The 19694-nt window shown below is 41.1% G+C and overlaps 1 protein-coding gene across 2 annotated transcripts in view; it reads left to right on the top strand.

Moving 5' to 3' along the window:
* Positions 1-19694, top strand: part of MSH3 (mutS homolog 3) — a 240024-nt gene that overhangs the window by 7391 nt on the left and 212939 nt on the right. For both annotated transcript variants that reach the window (XM_089693221.1, XM_089693222.1), the window contains exons 4-8: positions 1045-1248; positions 4516-4632; positions 6375-6492; positions 7530-7675; positions 10076-10242. In XM_089693221.1, the coding sequence (XP_089549347.1) occupies positions 1045-1248; positions 4516-4632; positions 6375-6492; positions 7530-7675; positions 10076-10242 (752 nt within the window). The remainder of the gene's footprint in view (positions 1-1044; positions 1249-4515; positions 4633-6374; positions 6493-7529; positions 7676-10075; positions 10243-19694) is intronic.

The following is a 19694-nucleotide window of genomic DNA, read 5'->3' on the forward strand; positions in this document are numbered from 1 at the left end:
GCAGTTGCTGGTTATCGGCTGCACTTTTGCGTGAGGAAAACACTGCCAATAACCGCCAATTGTCAGCGGACAGATTGGCACCGATCATCAGTGCCCTGATGATCAGTGCCTACCAGTGCCATGCACAAGTGCCCAGCAGTGCCACCAACCTGTGCCCATCAGTTCCACCCCTCAGTGCCACCAGTCAGTGCCCAGCAGTGCCGTCAGTGCCACCCATCAGTGCCTATCATTGTTGCATATCAGTGCCGCCTCTCAGTGCCCATTAGTGCTTCCTATCCGTGCCAACTCATCAGTGCCGCCTATCTGTGCCCTTCAGTGCTGCCTATCAGTGCAGCCTCATTGCACATCAGTGAAGGAGAAAAATTACCTGTGTGCAAAATTTTATAATAGAAACAAAGAAAATACATTTTCTTCTAAATACCTCCAAAAGAAAGCTCTGTGTGAAAATAATTATACAAATTTCATATGGGTCCAATGTTGCATGACCGCGCAATTGTTTTTCAAAGTGCGACAGCGCTGAAAGCTGAAAATTGGCTTGGGCAGGAAGGGGGTAAAAGTGCCCGGTAGGCAAGTTGTTAAGTGATGATTACAACCAGGGGCAGACTGACAACTCATGGGGCCCCTGGGCAATAGGGGATCATGGGGCCCCTGTGTCCTTGCCCAAACTCAAAAAAGCCTATGAAAAAGGTACCAAGGGCATCTCATGGGGCCCCCTACTGACCCCGGGCCCTCGGGCAGTGCTCAAGTTTCCAAATGGTCAGTCCACCCCTGATTACAACTTTTGACAGAAGGCCAAAAATTAGGGCAGTGACTGTAAACACAGGTAGCCTACAATGTTACTAGTACAACCTGACAGCTTTCTTTTCTGTAAAAAAAAAAAAACTACAAAACACAAATAGTTTTGTAATTGGAAGGCTTGGCATTTTGGATCTTAGTTTGTGTTCTGAAAATTTAATTCAGATGTTTCCTCATTAATGCCATCGAAAGTATACTGGTAATACTGCAAAATACAAACGTTTGACTTTGCTGTTTTTTTTTTTCCAGACTGAATCACAAAAGTCAAACATATTTCCTTCTCTCAAACCACGTGAAGCACATTCTTCTGAAACAAAAACTCCCAACCGCAGAACCAAATCTGTGTACACACCTCTGGAGGAGCAGTACATGGACATTAAGAAGCAGTACCAAGACGCAGTCCTGTGTGTAGAATGTGGATACAAATACAGGTTTTTCGGAGAAGATGCAGAGGTCAGGATCTGTTGACTCCAGCTCTAAGTGATTGTAAACCTTAAAGCGGAGCTCCACCCATAAAAGGAAGTTCCTTTTTAAGGCTTTGTCCCCCGCTCCCCGTTAAGGATTGGCACCTTTGGGGAGTGGGTACCCGAATTTGACAGGTACCAGCTCACACTTCCGGTGCGATCGGCTAAGGCACAGGTGTCAAACTGGCGACCCTCCAGCTCCAGTCCCAAGAGGCATTGCAAAATTGACAGTTGCAAGCATGACTTCCAAAGGCAGAGGCATGATAGAACTTAAAGTTTCGCAACAGCTGGAGGGCCCCCACTTTGACACCCCTGGCCTAAGATGATCAGTAGCGGAAGTTATCCTTCCCCCCTCCTCCCTCCCCGTTGTTCTCTGGGACACGTGACAGGCCCCAGCAGACTACGGGACCATTCACAAAGCGCAGTGATACTCGCTCATGCACAGTGGGCACCCGGCTGCGAAGCTGCAAGCTGTCACAGCCGGGAGTCCACACTGATGATGCTGGCGCTGGGAACACAGGACAGCCGGTGAAACGGGCTGCGGGAGGACACCATGGGATCGAAGGGACAGGTAAGTGCCTGTATTTTAAAAGTCAGCAGCTACAGTTTTTGTAGCTGCTGACTTTATTTTTTTTTTACATTCAACTGGAACTCACTTTTTTATGTTTTGTTCTTTTTTAAATTATGAACATATTATACTTACTTGCTCTGTTTTGAGAGCATCCCCGAATCCTCCTCTTCTGGGGTCCCCTGCCAACGCTCTTACCGTTTTCTCTTTGGCGAGTGCCCCCATAGGAAAGGAGCACTTACGCAAGCTCAATCCCAAGCCGCACTGCCTTTATCTATAGACACAGACAGTGAGGCTCGGCCCTGGCCCCCCCACTTCCTCCTCTTAGGATCTGAGGGACAGCATCAGGTTTTGCACAGAGCAGCTCTGATCTTTCTCAGGTCCGTCACCAGCGCTCCTGAGTGCTCCCCTCTGCTGAGTGCAAGCATCTTGCTCTGGGGACACTCATACAGGCTTGCTCCTGAGCCCCCTCCCCACTCCCTCCTTACTGGCTGTAATTGAAAGCAGCAGGAGGTAATGGCTCCCACTGCTGCCTCTGAACCAATGATAAGAGAGGGTGGACTCGGGCATAGTGTGTATCGAGATCAAGCTCAGGTAAGTATATGGGGAATATTTATCAATTAAATGACTGAAGTGTGTTAGCGACCCTGTCGGGCTAGATTTTAGCCTTCTATCATAATCAGTTATATTTGGGGATTCCTACTGGAGTACTGGTCCCTCATATTGTGGAAATACCCTTTTAGACAGTTGTCATTGGTAGAGATGTCCCCATTATTATTTTAGGTACTCATATAGTGTTGACAATTTATAAAGTGCTTTACATGTATACAGTATATTGTATATTCACATGAGTCCCTGCCCTCAAGGCGCTTACTATCTAAGGTTCCTAACTCGCGTTCATACTTGCACATATTAGAGATCGTTTAGACAGGAGCCAATTTACCTACCATGTAGAATGTGAGAGGAAACAAGAGTACCTGGAGGAAACCCATGCAATGGGGAACATCCAAACTCCAAGCAGATAGTGTTGTGGTTGGGATTCAAACCCATGTCCATAGTGCTGCCAGAGAGAAGTGCTAGCCACTGTGCTACCCATTGAAAGTTTTTCTTCTCACCTTCTGTTCTAGCAGGGATATGCATGGCAATAAATATCCAACAATTCTGCCTTTCATTTAGCAAACAATGTGTTTGTGTATTTGTGACCTTTGTGTCTTTAATCCTGGACTGCAGTCGGCTGGTTGTGACAGATTTACCATTGTAATTCAGACAGACTTTTATTATTACAACACATCAGGAACAAGTTTTATTTTGTGGAAGGGCTACTGCTGAGCAGCCGAGGGAGAATTGTATACTATATCAAGCTGTGATCCCATAGTAAATCATGTCACATTTTTTGTACTACCTTAATGTGTAACAGAATCTCTCTGAAAATTTCCATTAGCTTAACGAAAATGATCAATTTTATAGCATCTGTGAAAACACTGGCATGTCACATGTTAAAGCGTAAAAAAAGCCAAAAGAACAAATTGCATATGTGCTTCAAGTTTCATTTGTCAATAATTTCATACTGTTTCTTTTAAAGTTCTTTGTACCTTTTAGTCCCCATAAACACCCTAGAATTGTTCCAGAGATTGCCCCCATATGCGTTTTTTCTTTTATACCTTTTTCAAAGTATTATTCTGCAATATATCTTTGTAGCCAATCATTCATATGCATCGAGACTACAAAGGGTATATTAATTAAAAAAATTGCAGGACCATTTGTTAAACTTTAATTTTGTTCTGTGTGAATGGGACCCAGAACAAATGTTATTAGGCTATTTTCCCTCCAGGCGAATGCTATTCTTCATATAGAATAGAATGAATCGGTAGAATGCCACACTATGGTCATTAGATGTAACTGATGATCATAGAAAAAATTCTTATTTATCAATTTGTGGCCATAATGCGGTATTATTCCAATTCATTGTATTCTCTATGAATGACTAACATTCAGTTGCAAAATGTCTTAACATTCGTGTTTAACCTAATTCATACAAAATGAATTCACATGCACTTTCACAGGGTGACTAGCTCTGCAATTTTTTTTATAAATGCACCCCTAAGTCTAAGTAAGGATGAGTGAAAGAACGCATCTGCAGCATCCCGTTAGATGAGGATGTTCTCCCAGCTGACTACTGAATGGTAGAGACTTTAACTTTGCTGTGCAGATCAGTTAATTGATTACTGTACCAAAAGCCAATAATATAGGGTGTAATCAAGCAATTGATGTGCAGGCTGTAAGGTTAAAGTCTACACTATCCCGTGACCAGCTGCTCCCTGCAAAATGCTCATCTAAATGCTGCCCGGAGATATGTTCTTTCACTCTGGCTCAGACAGAACAGCAGTAAAGTGATTGGGAGCACTGCAAGGAATCATGGAGATGTTGTTTAGCAATCAGCAGTAAGCCGATGTATTACCCTCCCCCTTGCCGATTGCTATGAGGTGCGCTGTGATTTTGTGTTTTGGCACACATAAAGCGCACACATGTGAATGGGTCCTTAGGGTTCAGGTAAAATGACCAAGCATCACCATCATGCTCTTTCTGCTTCTACAGATCAGTTTTTTATCAGGAACATGTCTCAGAAATCACTTTCCCTAAAATGTGGTAACATATGCTGGTAATTGATATTATTTTCATCCTTTACAGATTGCAGCGCGTGAGCTGAACATATATTGTCACCTTGACCACAATTTTGTGACTGCGAGTATACCCACTCACAGATTATTTGTCCATGTTAGGCGACTTGTTGCAAAAGGATATAAAGTAAGTATATGTTTATTTTTTGTGTATTGCATAAATACAATATACAGTATGTATGTAGTTATATCCTGTTATCTGTAACTTAAACCTAAATTCCAGATATGTTCCAGCTTGGACCAATGTATTTATGTATTTTCCATATGTGGTCAATCCCTGTGGAAGAGGAGGATCACTGTAGTAGCTACTCCTACTACAGTGATCCTTGATGTCTTTCGGATCATGTGCCGAGCAGCTGCCCTGATGTATGGTAACCACACAGCTTTTCGCTCAACACAAGCACAATTCACAGAATGCTGTGCAATTTCTCATTGAATGCAAAGCATTCTCTGATTGGACGAGGTAGAGAGGCAGGGTGGTGATGTCATGATCTCCACCTTGTCCAGTCAAAAAACCCCTTGTATTAATTGAGAAAAATAAAAGGAGTTCTCCGAATGACACCCGTGCCAAGCAAGCTACTCTGTAGTTACTATGCAGCAGGGCAGCCACTCAGCATGGGAACTGGAAGACAACGTGGATCACTGTAGGTAGAGGTGGTTACTACCGTAACCCTCCTCTTCCACAGGGATCAGCCAGGTATGAAACATGCATGCTTACAGTGGTCCAAACTGCACAAAACCATACTTGGAATTCAGCTTTAAAGAATAACTCCACTTTTGTGGAAAAAAACAAACAATCCCCTCCGGGTAATCTGTGTAAATTCTAAGGACTTTGTTGCAAAGTTGTTTCTGCTCTGAAGAAAAATCAGTTTGCTTTCTGCATAGTGTACCTAAAGGGGAGTGACTTTTTCATTATTCAGCTGATGTGCTTGTAGTGTTCTAATGAGGAAAGTTGCAGGGTCTGCATCCAGTTAAAAGTGATTAACCCTTTGGCAGTATCGCACTCAAAAATAAATGTTTGTTGCAGACGATGCCTAAAATCTGACATGTATCTTAGTGCAGACTTCTGGGAAAACCAGTGAGCCAATCACACAAGAAGGAAATTACATTTTTGGAGAAGCTCTGTAGTACGGAACGCCTCCAGGTTGCCATATTGCATTGAATTTTACAGAAAGGTACAGCACTGCATATTCAGAAGGAAAGGTCATTTTTTTTATAACATTTAAATACAATATGACATATTATATATGCTATATTATTTTTTTATTATTTGCTCCCCCCTCCCCCCTTGAAAGTGGAGTTACCCTTTAAAATACACACACCACTAATATTCACCTGCTATTGAGGTTTGGTGCTTGTGACCTTTACTACTTTATAAGAATGTGCCTGTTCATGGCATTTCTGTGCTTCTAACATAGATTTTGTTCCATTTACAGTATATTTTTCAAATGTATACGTGCATGTGAGCATTTATATTTACCCCCTGGTTGGGCCTTTTTTATCTCACTGCAAGTCTCATTAAAACAGAATCCTCTTTGCAGTCTATAAAGATTTGAAACGCTTCCCATGCTCCTGCTAATTAGTGAGTTGAGAAATCTTTGCCTAGGCTTTAGGTCACATGAGAGCACTAAAGAAAAAAATGTTTTTATTGCAAGAAAGAAGTACTTTTTAACACAAAATAATAAAATAATTTGGAGATGATGACTTTTACATAGGTGGTTTACATGATTAGTTAACCCGAATTTTCATGCACGTGTCCATTCCTCCATGTGTTCTGCGTCTTCTTGTCACACAGCATCCTGTAATTCTGCAATGTTTCACTATGTGGCGCTCCAGTTTCATGAAGTTGTATTTCTTTTCCCTTTGCAGGTTGGAGTAGTTAAACAAACAGAAACAGCAGCTCTGAAGGCAGCAGGTGACAGCAAGAATTCTTTGTTTACCAGAGGACTTTCTGCCCTGTACACAAAGTCAACACTCATTGGAGAAGATATCCTTTTATAAAGAGTGATTCCAGTACATGCATCAGCCTTCAGAGGCTCTATCAGCTTCTCCAGTGCTACCTTTGTAAAGGTTTTTTATTTATTATTTCTTCAGAATTGTATGTTTACTCCTGAGTTGCTGAGCTGGCAAATTTTGGAGCAAGACATGCAGACTTACAGGGAAGACATTAGACTTCAGTATAAGAGCTTTAAAGGGTTAGTTCACCTTTCTGCTCTATTTTCAAAAAAATCCTCATGCAACCCTAGCACTATTCAGATTTGAAAAAGTTGCCCCTTTCTGATTGCATACCTCTATGTCCTGCATGGTCGGTCTACTAAAAGCTCTATGTCATGAACGAACCCCCAGCCCCCCTTCCCCAAACACACACACATCCTGGCTAAATGGCTGGATGGGCTGAATGTTAGAAGTGCGCCCCCAGCAGCCTCTTGCGGCTCGTTCAAACTTTGATCATGTGCGGTGCATTGGGCTCTCTCTCCCTTTAGCAGCAATGGCTGAGATCAGCCAGTGCTGCTAGAGGGGGAGATCACACTGTGGATGGGGATGAGGGCTTTTTAAAATCTGACCAGTGCTTTGATATAGGGGATTTTTGGGAAAAAATGCAGAAAAGTGAACTAACCCTTTAACCTCCCTTGAGGTATTCCTGAGTGTAGCTCGGGGTAAAGTTTCAGCACCACAAGCGGTAACCCCGAGCTACACTCGGGAATACCCTGCAGCGTTGCTGCGGGATTCTTTGCAAAGTGAAGCTTTACCTCATTTACTAAGCTCGAGAGCAACTGCACTTGCAGAGTGCAACTCCACTTTACAAAGTGCACAGTCTGTTTTGCCTTTGGTAAATCAACCCCTCTATTTGTTATGAAATATATATTAATATAGAGTTGTTACGTATATTGATTTCTTAAAGGAGTGCTGCACTGAATATTTCCGCTGTGTATTTAGGTTTTTAAATGGAGTTCAGCTATTGGGGGGAAAAAGAGGAAGAAGCACATTTATACAAAATTTTTTATTAACCTTGACCCTGTGTACATGTGAACCCTTTGATAAACATTGATGATTCGCTTGAGGTTGAAACAGTCACAACAGAGTGCCCAAACAGCTACCTTTTATGTATCTCCGAAAATTTGGAGCAATCCAAAAACAAGAAATCTGACGGGCCAATCTTTGGTCTAGTGGTAAGAATATTTTTTTTTTTTTTAGAAAATACCATGAGTCTAATAAAGAAGCAGAATGTTCTTAATAAATATGAAAATGCAAATATGTAATATTTTGCATCTGAAAAGATGTAAAAGGGAGCAGTAACAGAGTGGTGCAAGCACATTGTTTGCACCTCTCTTCAAAAGATATAAAACGGAGCAGATGCCATTCCTAATTAACATGGGGGGGCTAGCCCCTTGTGTTAATTAGGACCAATCAGTTCTCTGTTCTGCCCTGTCTATGAGAATTTGAGAGCTCGAACTGTATAATCTGATCTTTCTAACCATCCCTGGTCCCTTCTGAGCTCAGAGTGAGAAGGAAGAGGAGTTTTGTTAACCCTGCAAGCTCTGTTCATGTAGTGTAACCACTGCACGAGCAGAGAGAGGGATGTGAGATGACTGCTGTAAGCTTACATCCTGTATGCCAGCTCCAAGCAGTTTTCTACATGAAAAACTGCCACATTTTCTCTGTTAGGTGCAGATCCTGAACCAGTTTCTATTTTACTTTGAAGTAGAAATTGGCGCAGGTGGCACAGAGAGACCTAAAACGGGTCTATCTGCTTAGATAATGTGGCACACTCTACTGTCAAGAGTTTTACTGCACCATTATAATAGTGCAGGAAGCTTAGATAATTCCTCAGAATGAATACAACAATGTTAAATTTTTTTCCCTGCTGTGCTGTAATACAGCAATAAATGATTGTGGAGGATAACAGGTGTATCTCTCTGCCAGTACACTTGTATACTAAATGGTCATCATCCCAAAAAAGTACAAATGTGAGAAAACAAAAAAGTAGACATGGGGTGTTCAAGGCTGACCAGCCGGTATCAACACAAACATATTGGTAGATAAAAGCATAGATTTAAGATAACATCATAAAAATCAGTATCACTTATACCAATATTACAAAATGACACAAATATAAAAAAAATCACATCAATGACTAATGGTTTATGGCACTTAAAGTCTAGACATTTCGCGGCTACAACGGTTCTTTAGGACTGCATTTCAAGTGCAACAAATGTTTTATATGTATGAGCTTCAGTCAATATGCATGAGATTCAGTCTACAAATCAAAAGTTTGATTTGTTATATTCTGTATTGCTTCCTTTGTTTGAAATCCCTGCTTTCCTATTACAAAACTGACCACACTAGGCATGAGAGCACAGCTGTGCTGAGAATTCAGCCTGATCCCATCCAATGATCAGACTTGTGTTGACATACACGTGCACACACACACACACATCCTTTCACTGGGAAGATTAGTGTCCTGCTGTTTCTCCTCACCCAGCTCTTTGAGCTCCTTATGCAACTGTGATCAGAGGGTGTGTGTTTAAAAAGGGGAAAAAAAAAGTGTTTATAATTTTTTTTTATATTTATACACAAATGTTTTGCCTTTCATTTCTATTTTAAACTGAATGGGTTCACCTATACTTTAACTGTAATCTCTTTATGTTACTGCCTTTACACATATGCTAGGATCTGACATTTTAGCACATCCAGACTTCTGGTATCAATCGGTCTCTACAACTGTGCTGAGGATGAAATGTTTGCTTAAACGTTATTTTAATCTTAGTTTTGTGTAGAACACTACAGCCAGATTTCAGAAAGCTCTTCACAAGTTTGATGTGTATGTGTGCTTCCTGAATCTGTGCTTTATAATTTCCTCCTATGCTTGACATATTATCAGATCATATTTTATTAGATTTAACCTGATTCCTCCCTGTGACAGCGGGAAGGGAATGTTCTCCGTGCACTTGCTGTCACAGTTCAAAAACCGCTCCGCCCACGTGTCTGCATCATTCATTCACAAACTTCTGTGAATGAATGAACTACAACTACCGATGGCCACTACGGCCAATGGCTTATAGTTTTCAGTGAACTACATTGTAGTTTTCAGTGAACCAGGGTGCTGGTGAGTGCTCTCGTAGATCATTGATTCTCCATGCTGGTAGACAGTGTATTGAAAGTCTGAAGGAACCTGGTGTTGCACCCATGATCTGCTGATTGTGAGTACAATGCTTTACTGGCTTTACTTTTTACCTGTGCGTTTGGTATTAATAAATAAATACAAATATATATATATATATATATATGGGTGTGTGTGTATGTATGTATGTATATACAGTATATATATATATATATATATATACATATATATACACTCTCAGTGGAACACAGGGGTGGTGATAACCGCACTCCTTTTGAAACTTTCTCCCGCTCTCAAAAATAATAAATATGGACTTGGCCTTTAAGAGACTTTGCAAATGTGTGCTGATCCATGCAAATTGCATTTTTTTTTTTGGAAGAAAACATTGTGCTTGATTTTATGAAATACACTTTTAGCATCCATGAAGACATTTTTCATTATTACACAGGCTGTTCAGCCCTCTACAGGAGAGGTGATATACGATAACTTTCCCGACTCTAAGTCATGCTCTGAGCTGGAGACAAGAATACTTCGCTTACAGCCAGTGGAAATCCTTCTTCCTTCTGACATTTCTGATGGAACTGAAAAGCTGATCAGCACCATTACAATGGCATGGTAGGTGCTAGATTTTATGTAGGTACTGGATAGGGATGTGCATATGATGATAAATATTGTTTTTTTTTCTGCTTAAGATTTTTGTTTACAATAAAATATTTTCATGTTTATTGAGTGTTGACAAATACCTTCTTATATGAATAATTTTATCAAAATTGTTTAATTTATGTGTTTTAGTGGTTTGTATTCATGGTTGGTGGCTAGGTTAAAGCAGTAGCAAACACTGCTTGATGACTTGTACCTACAGGTAAGCTTATAAAAAAGCTCACCTGTTAGTACAAGGAATATCTCCTAAACTTGCACCATTTTGGAGATATTCACCATTTCTGCAGACGGTGACATCACCGTCGCTCCGAGCTCTGAAGGGACCGCATACTGAGTATGCCAGCCCTTCAGACCTCTGTGCCAGGATCGTGATTCATGTGCGGGAGTGACGTCATTGTGGCTCGGCCATTCAGACAGCTGGAGCCCGCAAACACAGAAGGAAGGCCGGGTGAAGATGGAATCTCTGTTAGTGGTGACAGCACACCACTGGAGGGCTTTGTTTTAGGGTAAGTCTTTCACAATGTGCTAGTATGCGATGCATAATAGCACATTATGCTCTTAACTTGCATAGCAAAAGTTTTTTTCCTTTTTTTTTAATTCTTTACTACCACTTTAAAGTGTTAGGATTTTATTGGTGTTTTATGTCCACTCTGGGGAGATTCAACCCTATATTTTTTCTTTTTTGATGACCATAGTCAGCAATATAGAAGGTGACTTGATCTTTTGTTATGGTTTGAAGATCTGGAAAGTTGCATTTAGTTTATCAGCATGAGGATTGAAACCATATACAGTGGCAATGTTTCAAGTACTCTAGGGGGCACTATGGTACAGGAAACCTTTGTACATACTGTTCAGATGGCATGTTTTTTTATAACACAAAACTCTCCTATCTTTTGCAATTTGCTGTTGCCAGTGCCTGTTGAACTAAATAACTGTTCGCTAATACTTCAGATTATACTATAAAACAACTGAAATCTAAAGTTCTCATGTCATGCATTTTGTTATACCTTAAAGAGCAACCTCTTCATGTATAAACACTCTTTTTATATGGTAAAGTAGTGTTACTATCCCTATTCCATTGATATAGAGCAGGTGTGATAGATTGTATACAATTTCTGGATATAAGCGCACAAATCCACTGCTGAACAAAGTGGACATGTGTGAAAGGATCCATACAGTACATCCACTATTTTCTTACAAGGAACACTGTTTGCCACCATAAAACTTATAACCAAAATTTGTTTACAATCCATCCCACCTACTCTTACCCTAACTGGAGCAGAACAGCATATATATCACTTTTATGACATCTGTGTCCATTTTAGTTTTTTTTTTTTTTAAGTTTTGGCTGGAGTTCATTGTGGCGCACCCATGTTGGATCAATGAGTTGCCAGACGAAATAGGTTTATGTCCATTTTTTTAATGTATACATCGTATGCAAGTTTGGAGTCTGTAAGTGTTGATATACGTTGAAATTAGCTTAGGGAAAGCAGTGTTTGTTTAAATGGTAGAGGGGATAATTAGAAAGTTCTTCTGATAGAGTTGAAAATTGTGCCTAGGTTAGGTATCTAAGTTGAAGTTACCTGAATTGTATGCGGTTAGGTAAATGAAATTCAGCTGGTCATTGTTGAAAAGACTTTACAGTACTCCTTTCAATAATGCAGCCTAGATGTATAGTTCTCTATTAGAACAAGTTTTCTTGGCTTGGGATAATAAGATATTCAGGAAGAGTTAAATTATTGTAAAGAGGAGAATACTTATGCAAGGATAGAATCCTCATTTTAGCCATTGTTGTGTACCATATTTTTAGACTTTGAGATAGTAATTTGTCCTGACAAGTTTGGGGTTCCGGCCCATAAAACCATTAGACACGATCTATAAGGGGTTATAGAATTTGGCAGACTCTGGTATAGTGAGTAGGTGCAATAATTGAAGTTCCTATCTGGTGATGGAAATGGGAGAGTTGGCATGCAATGTAATAGGCATTCAGATCAAGAACAGCCAGGCCTCCCAGATCTAAGGGTCTTAAAATAGTTGTCCAATTTGTCTTCCTTTTCCCCATATATACATGGCTTGAGGAAAGAGTCAAGTATTTTAATTGTATGCAGGTTGGAGAGTGCCACAGAATATATAACATTTTCAGGAGCACTCACTATAGAACTTGCCTTCTCTGCCTAGACCTCTTTCGGTACAGGGGACCTTCTGCATCATGCTTCCCTCCCCACCTTTTCCCTTCCTTCCTTCCTTAGTTCTTTTTATTGCTATTGCTTCCCTTATTCCTAACTCCCCTACGTCTCCCTCCTTTTTCCCCCCCTTTTTTTTCTTTTTTTCTTTTCCCTTTTCTTCTTTCTCTTTTCTTCTTTTGCTTTACTCATACTAATTGTTGGTTGAACTCAGGTCAAGGCTGCTTCACCTGCTTGGTGACATTGTGTGCAGAGTCCTTCATCCATTGTATTTTCATTACATAAAGCGAAGTTCCACCCAAAAGTGGAAGCTGCACTTATCTGCCTCCCCCCTCCGCTGCCACATTTGGCACCTTTGGGGGGGGGGGGGGGTACCTGGTTTTGACAGATACCTGCTCCCACTTCTGGCTCAGTTTGCCACGGCGAACTGAGCCGTAATTTCGGGCCCCCTGCAGCTCTCTGGGACAGGGGGGAGCGGGTACCTAGTTTTGACAGATACCTGCTCCCCTTCTCTCTCAGTTCGTGACATTTCATATTTCACAGGTCTCAGAGGACTGCGGTCCATCCACAAAGCGCAGCTCGCTTCACGCATTCGCAATAGAAACCGGCTGTGATGCCACAAGGCTTCACTGCTGGTTTCCCTTAGTCAAGGTGACGGCACCAGCACCTGATAGCCAATTAAAGAATCAACTTGGGGTGAGGACACTATTGGATCCCTGGACAGGTAAGTGCCCTAATATTAAAAGTCAGCAGCTACACTATTTGTAGATGCTGACTTTTAATTCTTTATGGCGGGGAAGGGGGCGGAACTTTGCTTTAGCTGTATATGGCTAACAATGCCATACTGCTTGTTTGATGCTTCAGCTGGTATAACACTGGTTTATAACATCTTGTATGCATACACGGTGTATTGTTTTATATTGTTAAAACCAATAAACCTTTAAAATGAAAGTTTTCAGGAGCAAAATAATTTAATAAACTCGTCTGACCCATCAATCCCACATGCATTCTGCACTGTTTGGCCAGCAAGTAGCATTCTAAATAGAGATAAAAAAAATACATAGTAACCAGACTGCAGAATTTTTCCCAGCAGATAATAAGAAGGAGCAAACTCTGGACTCTGGCACCTTTTATAAACTAGTTTCAAACTGCAGATGTCAGACACTGTGCTGCTGTATTTCACATGGAAGAAAAATTGAGAGCTCATACTTATCTACCTTTTCCCTGTTATCACATAGAAACTAATACCCCGGGCTGTGGATAAGGGGGTACCACCAGTCTTCCTGTACGGGGTGCAGGCCAGCAGAGGGGCCCAGGCGACTGGGGGAATCAGATGTGGCAGGGAGGGTGATCAGCACAGAGGGGGTTCAATTACTGGGACCAATCCCCCTGTATGGCTCTCTCTGCAGCAGCTGAAAGCTGGCTTCTTCTCTCCCTCCCACTGGCTTTCAGCTTCTGCAGAGAGCCATACAGGGGATTGGTTCCAGTAATTGCCCCCTTCAGCACCTTATCACCCTCCCTGTGCAGCGTATGTTTCCCCATGCTTTCCCCCTGTGTGCCACCACCCCCGCAGTGATGCCGGCTTCTCTCCTCTCCTCCCTTCCGGCAGCTGCAAGCACACAATAGGATCCTTCAGGAAGGAGAGTGGGGAAAAATATGTCAGGCCTTTGCCAATGTTCAGTTTAAAAGGATTGCTGTTACAGTGATAATCACTGTAACAATTGCAGTGTAAAAAAGAATTTAAAAAATCCATATTGCCTTCCCAGAAAAGAACAGTGTCACTATGGTAACACTGCACAGTATGGGGAAAAAAAAAAAAGTTTTAAAAACGTAAATTATTGAAACTTTTTTTTTTTTTGTTACATACTCTCACCAGTCAGTATCCTTAATCCCCGCCGCACTAGTCATAGGGTGACACTTGTACTGCACTGGTGACAGTATGTAACAAAAAATAGAATTTAAATGTTTTCATTTTCCAAAAAATTGTGACAGAAAATTACAACTTTATAAACTTGCCATGCCTTTTTCTAAATACTTTGGACAGTCTACTTTTCAAAAAGGGGAACATCTGGGGGGTATTTGTACTATTCTGGGATTTTAGGGCCGCAAGAAATGAGATAGCCCGTGAGTACATCAGGACTGATCAATTTTCAAATATATATATATATATATCATAGTTTGTAGACTCTATAACTTTCTCACAAACTAAATAATATACACTGATTGATTTGGGTTATTGTTACCAAAGAAATGTGGCAGAATACATTTGGCCTAAATTTTATGAAGATTATTTATTTGAAAATTTTTAAACAGGGAACAAAGAAAAATTTGTTTTTTTAATTTTTTGCCAATTTTTCATTTATTTAGCAACAAATAAAAAACCCAGTGGTGATTAAATACCACCAAAAGAAAGCTCTATCTGTCTGACACAAATGTCATTTGGGTACAGTGTTGCATGTCTGAGTAATTGGCATTCAAAATGTGATAGCACTGAAAGCTATAAATTGGCCTGGACAGGAAGGGGGTGAAAGTGTCCGGTATTGAAGTGGTTCAGCAGGAAATTGAATTACTGCCCAGGAAATGTGCTGTGGAATGAGACCTAGTTGTGAGGGGGTGAAGAAGGTGAGATAAACTAAAACGGAACCAACTAAGTAGATGGACAAATACTACAATGGTGCCTATTCCATATTTAGCTGGATTGAGTATCATTCCAGCGCTGGAAATTTTCTGTGTTCAAGACTGCATATGACATTTCTCCTTGCTGCCTTCATGTATATTTTCAATTACACACAATACATAGGAAGAAGATTTTTAAAACATAAATAGACATTTATAAGATTACTTACAGTAAACTTATCATGCTGATATGTGTGTTTAAAAACAAATTTAAAAAAAGACAGGAATCTTTAGGTATTCTGAGTATGTACTGTGCTCGTGTCTTTAACAGAAAGACTGCTTTTTGAGCTCCTCTGAAGTGGGTGTATGCTGAATTCCCATATGTGGGCTGTAGGATAATTAACATGCTGAAATAAAAATATAGGCTGCTATCTGCCTTCACTTTTACTTGCTTGGCAGTAATACTGCATGGTGACAGTTTCTAAAGTTGGGGATTTTGTTAGAAATTGTCCTTATTTTTTGTTGGCTGGCAGTGTCAGAATGATTAACGATGCTGTAAAGGGGTTTTGGAAACCTGTGGAGAATTCATGCGTTTTGCTGGAGTTCATTTAGCCCAAGTTCACACTTTAATTTGGGGTTGGTAACGTTAGGCAATTGAGCTGCTTTATTACCGACCCCAACCCAGACTGTTATGCCTTATTCACCAAAGGCAGCTAGATAGGGTTGTATACTTGCTGTGATGCTTTGTGATGAAATAAGAATTATACTTTCCTGTTGAGTTCAGATGGCAGTGTTGCCGGCCAAAAATAACCCCTTCAAGTAAATGGGGCCACGATAAAACCACCCTGCAACCACGCACAATGCATGCGATTGTGGTGTGGTGGTGCAAACTTTTAGAAGTTAAAACAGGCAGTGAAGAGGCAACATATTGCTTCCCAATATGAAAACCTATGCTCCCTCTTCAGAAGGCAACATTAATGTAAATGAATCCTAAAAGTGTATTTAAATCTAAAATCATAATCAAATATTTCTTTGCTTTCATTGAAGGACACAGTGAAGATTTTTAGATCTCGACTGTTGCATTATAGTGTCACTTTCAGTAGTAGTCTTTGATGTAGGAGCGCTAAACCTTATGTGGCTGCGTTTTAATGCAATGGGTGGTTTGTGGTCGTGGAGGCTGCTCACCAGCAACTGTGGGGTCTTGCTGGACCCCCAGAGTAGTTTGTTGAAGTTTTGAAAGAACGGGAGCACCACACCAGCTTGTGCAATCCTTTTAACAGATTTTTATTTTGTAACAGCCAACGCGTTGTGGGGGCTCAATATTCCCTCTCCATCAGGGCTAAAAACAGGAAAATGCAGGCACTGTACAAGCTGGTGTGGCGCTCCCATCCTTTCAAAACTTCAGCTCTCAGTTGTAGGACACTAGGCACAAAGACGAAAGCACAGTCTAGGGGCAGCCCCTCCTGGTGACCATTCACACCACTACCCCCACCACTCAGTTTTTGCCTAGTGTCATGGAGTAAGGATCTAAGCTTCCAGCTTGGGAGTCTTGGTTCCTTTTTTTGCAGGGAATTCTTTCTGTTTTTTTCTTCAAGAGATGTTAAGCCCGAAAACAAACCTGTACTAAATTGCAGCTTACCAATTCTGTGTTAGTTTTCTTTTTAGACTTTCTTTTATTTTTACCTGGTGATCTTGCCAGTAAGTCAGTTGTTTTTCAACAGAAGAAGCTGATCCTGCAAATGTAGCAGTTGGAGGATTGACACAAACCATTTACTACTCACAGGTGTGGTTACAATGGTCAGCGTTTATTTATGTAAAATTTTATCTCAAAAAGTTTTACCTGTAGTTTGACTCCAGTTTGTTTAGTTTGTTTAAATCTGCTAGTCCATCTAACACTCCCCTCCCCCCTGACTGACAATGCTGTTGTCCAAAGTTGTCTGTCGCTCCTTTATCCAGAGTGGGGGCACTCTAATACAAGAGGTGTGATACTGGATGGTGAAAATGTAGGGGGGGGGGGGCTAAAAAAAGAAAACTGATGCAGCCACCATCTGAGGATTGATAAGCTGCAATATATTACATTTTTGGGTTTAATACTGTCTTAAATCCTCAAGACTTTCAGTCAATTTATGACTGAGTGACAGTCTGGTTATTGTACTTCCTTGAATCTGCCTAGTTCACTCAATGAACACAGGCATGACTTTGCTGCATAGGGGTTCAGCTGCAACAATCCTATCCTGTATCGGGACAGTCTGTGTGTTAACTCACAGGGGACACATATGACCCTGCATGATTATTATTATACAGGATTTATATAGCACCAACAGTTTGGTCGGTGTTTTACAATATAACGGGAGACAATACAGCAACAATACAGTTCAATACAAGAAGGAAAGGAGGGCCCTGTTCCTTGGAGCTTACAATCTAGGATCTGTTGCTATCCCCCCAGGCCAACAGGGCCCTTGCCCTAGCCTGTCATGAGTGTAGGTACCCCCTTCATGTGGTCGGGATGTGGAAAGTTACATATACCCTCCTCTTCCTCTTGCCTCCCCTGGTGGTTGGGAGTGGTCTGTGCATACCTCCATTCTTTCCTACATTTTATATGTCCCCCAAAATAGATGGGGACAGTATCAAAAGACCAAAACACCAATCTTTGGTATGTTGTATCTGTCAACGGGGTACAGTCCTGGTCAAAAATTGTGAGAATGACACAGATATTAATTTTCACAAAGTCTGGTGCCTCAGTTTTTATGATGGTAATTTGCATATACTCCAGAATGTTCTGAAGAGTGATCAGATAAATTGCAATTAATTGCAAAGTCCCTTTTGCCATGAAAACTTAATCCCAAAAAAACATTTCCACTGTATGTCAGCCCTGCCACAAAAAAGACCAGCTGACATCATGTCAGTGATTCCATTGTTAACACAGGTGTCGGTGTTCACGAGAACAAACCTGGAGATCACGCTGCCATGCTGAGTGAGTTAGAATAACTTTAAAAAGGGTGGTGCTTGCAATCATTGTTCTTCCTCTGTTAACCATGGTTACCTGCAAGAAACCACATGCAGTCATCATTGCTTTGCACATAAAGGGATTCACAGGCAAAGCTATTGATTGCAGCTAAATCAACCATTTATCGGATCATCAAGAACTTCAAGGAGAGAAGTTCAATTGTTGTAAAGGTGACTTCAGGGTGCCCAAGAAAGTCCAGCAATCGCCAGCACCATCTCCTAAACTTGATTCAGCTGCGGGATCAGGGCACCACCAGTGCAGAGCTTTCTCAGGAAAGGCAGCAGGCAGGCGTGAGTGTTTCTGCACGCACAGTGAGGCAAAGAATTTTGGAGGATGGCTTGGTGTTAAGAAGGGGAGCAAAGAAGCCACTTCTCTCCAGGAAAAACATCAGGCACAGACTGATATCCTGCAAAAGGTACAGGGATTGGACTGCTGAGGACTGGGGTAAACTCATTTTCTCTGATGAATCCCCTTTCCGATTGTTTGGGGCATCAGGAAAAAGCTTGTCTGGAGAAGAAAAGGTGAGCACTACCATCAGTCCTGTGTCATGCCAACAGTAAAGCATCCTGAGACCATTCATGTGTTGAATTTCTTCTCAGCCAAGGGAATGGGGTCACTCACAGCCATGAATAAAGAATGGTACAAAAACATCCTCTGAGAGCAAATTCTCCCAACCATCCAAGAACAGTTTGGTGACAAACAATGCCTTTTCCAGCATGATGGAGCACCCCTGAAAATACCAAGACCTTAATCCCATTGAGAACTTGTAGTCAATCCTCAAGAGGTGGGTGAACAACAAAACCCACAAATTCTGACAATGTCCAAGCATTGATTATGCAAGAATGGGCTGCCATCAATCAGCATGTGGCCCCAAAATTGAGCGACAGCATGCCAGGGCGAATTGCAGAGGTCTTGAAAAATAAGGGTCAACACTGCAAATATTGACTCTTTGCATAAACTTCATGTAATTGTCAATAAAAGCCTTTGACACTTATACACAGTATACCATAGTAACATCTGACAAAACAATCTAAAAACAATGAAGCAGTAAACTTTGTGAAAATTAATATTTGGGTCATTCTCAAAACATTTGGCCATGGCTGTATAATGAAATTATGGCATATTATAGTGCAATAGAATAGAGTGAAGATGGAAAAGAACAAACATAATGAAATGTACACATAATAAGGTTTCTTGCACACAGCCGCTGGAGCCCACGCTCTGTAGATTCCAGTGTATTTCCCCTGTCCATAAAGCCCAGATGCTGTGTACTGCTGTCCATAGAAGTCAGTGGCTTTTTTTTTGCATATGCCTGTACGCTATATGTAAGCATCGGCATATACCCCAGTACAGCTGTGCACAACCATTCATGTCCATGGGTAGTTCTATGTGGCACTTGGGCTTTCCAGGTGGGGAAAATACACTTAAAATCATGTTGCATGGGCTCAGGTGCCCTTGTGCAAAATGCTTACACCAACAGGGACTCTTTCATTTACAAGAATCTTTGCTATTGTTTATGTATATTACAGATAGATGGGCCCCAACCACATGTGCCTTTACAGGGTTGTACTGCATGAATCCATCATCATATCATTGGGGTT

Source organism: Staurois parvus, unplaced genomic scaffold, assembly GCF_062004578.1.
Source record: "Staurois parvus isolate SC_StPar_1 unplaced genomic scaffold, SC_StPar_1.0 ptg000618l, whole genome shotgun sequence".
Classification (NCBI taxonomy): domain Eukaryota; kingdom Metazoa; phylum Chordata; class Amphibia; order Anura; family Ranidae; genus Staurois; species Staurois parvus.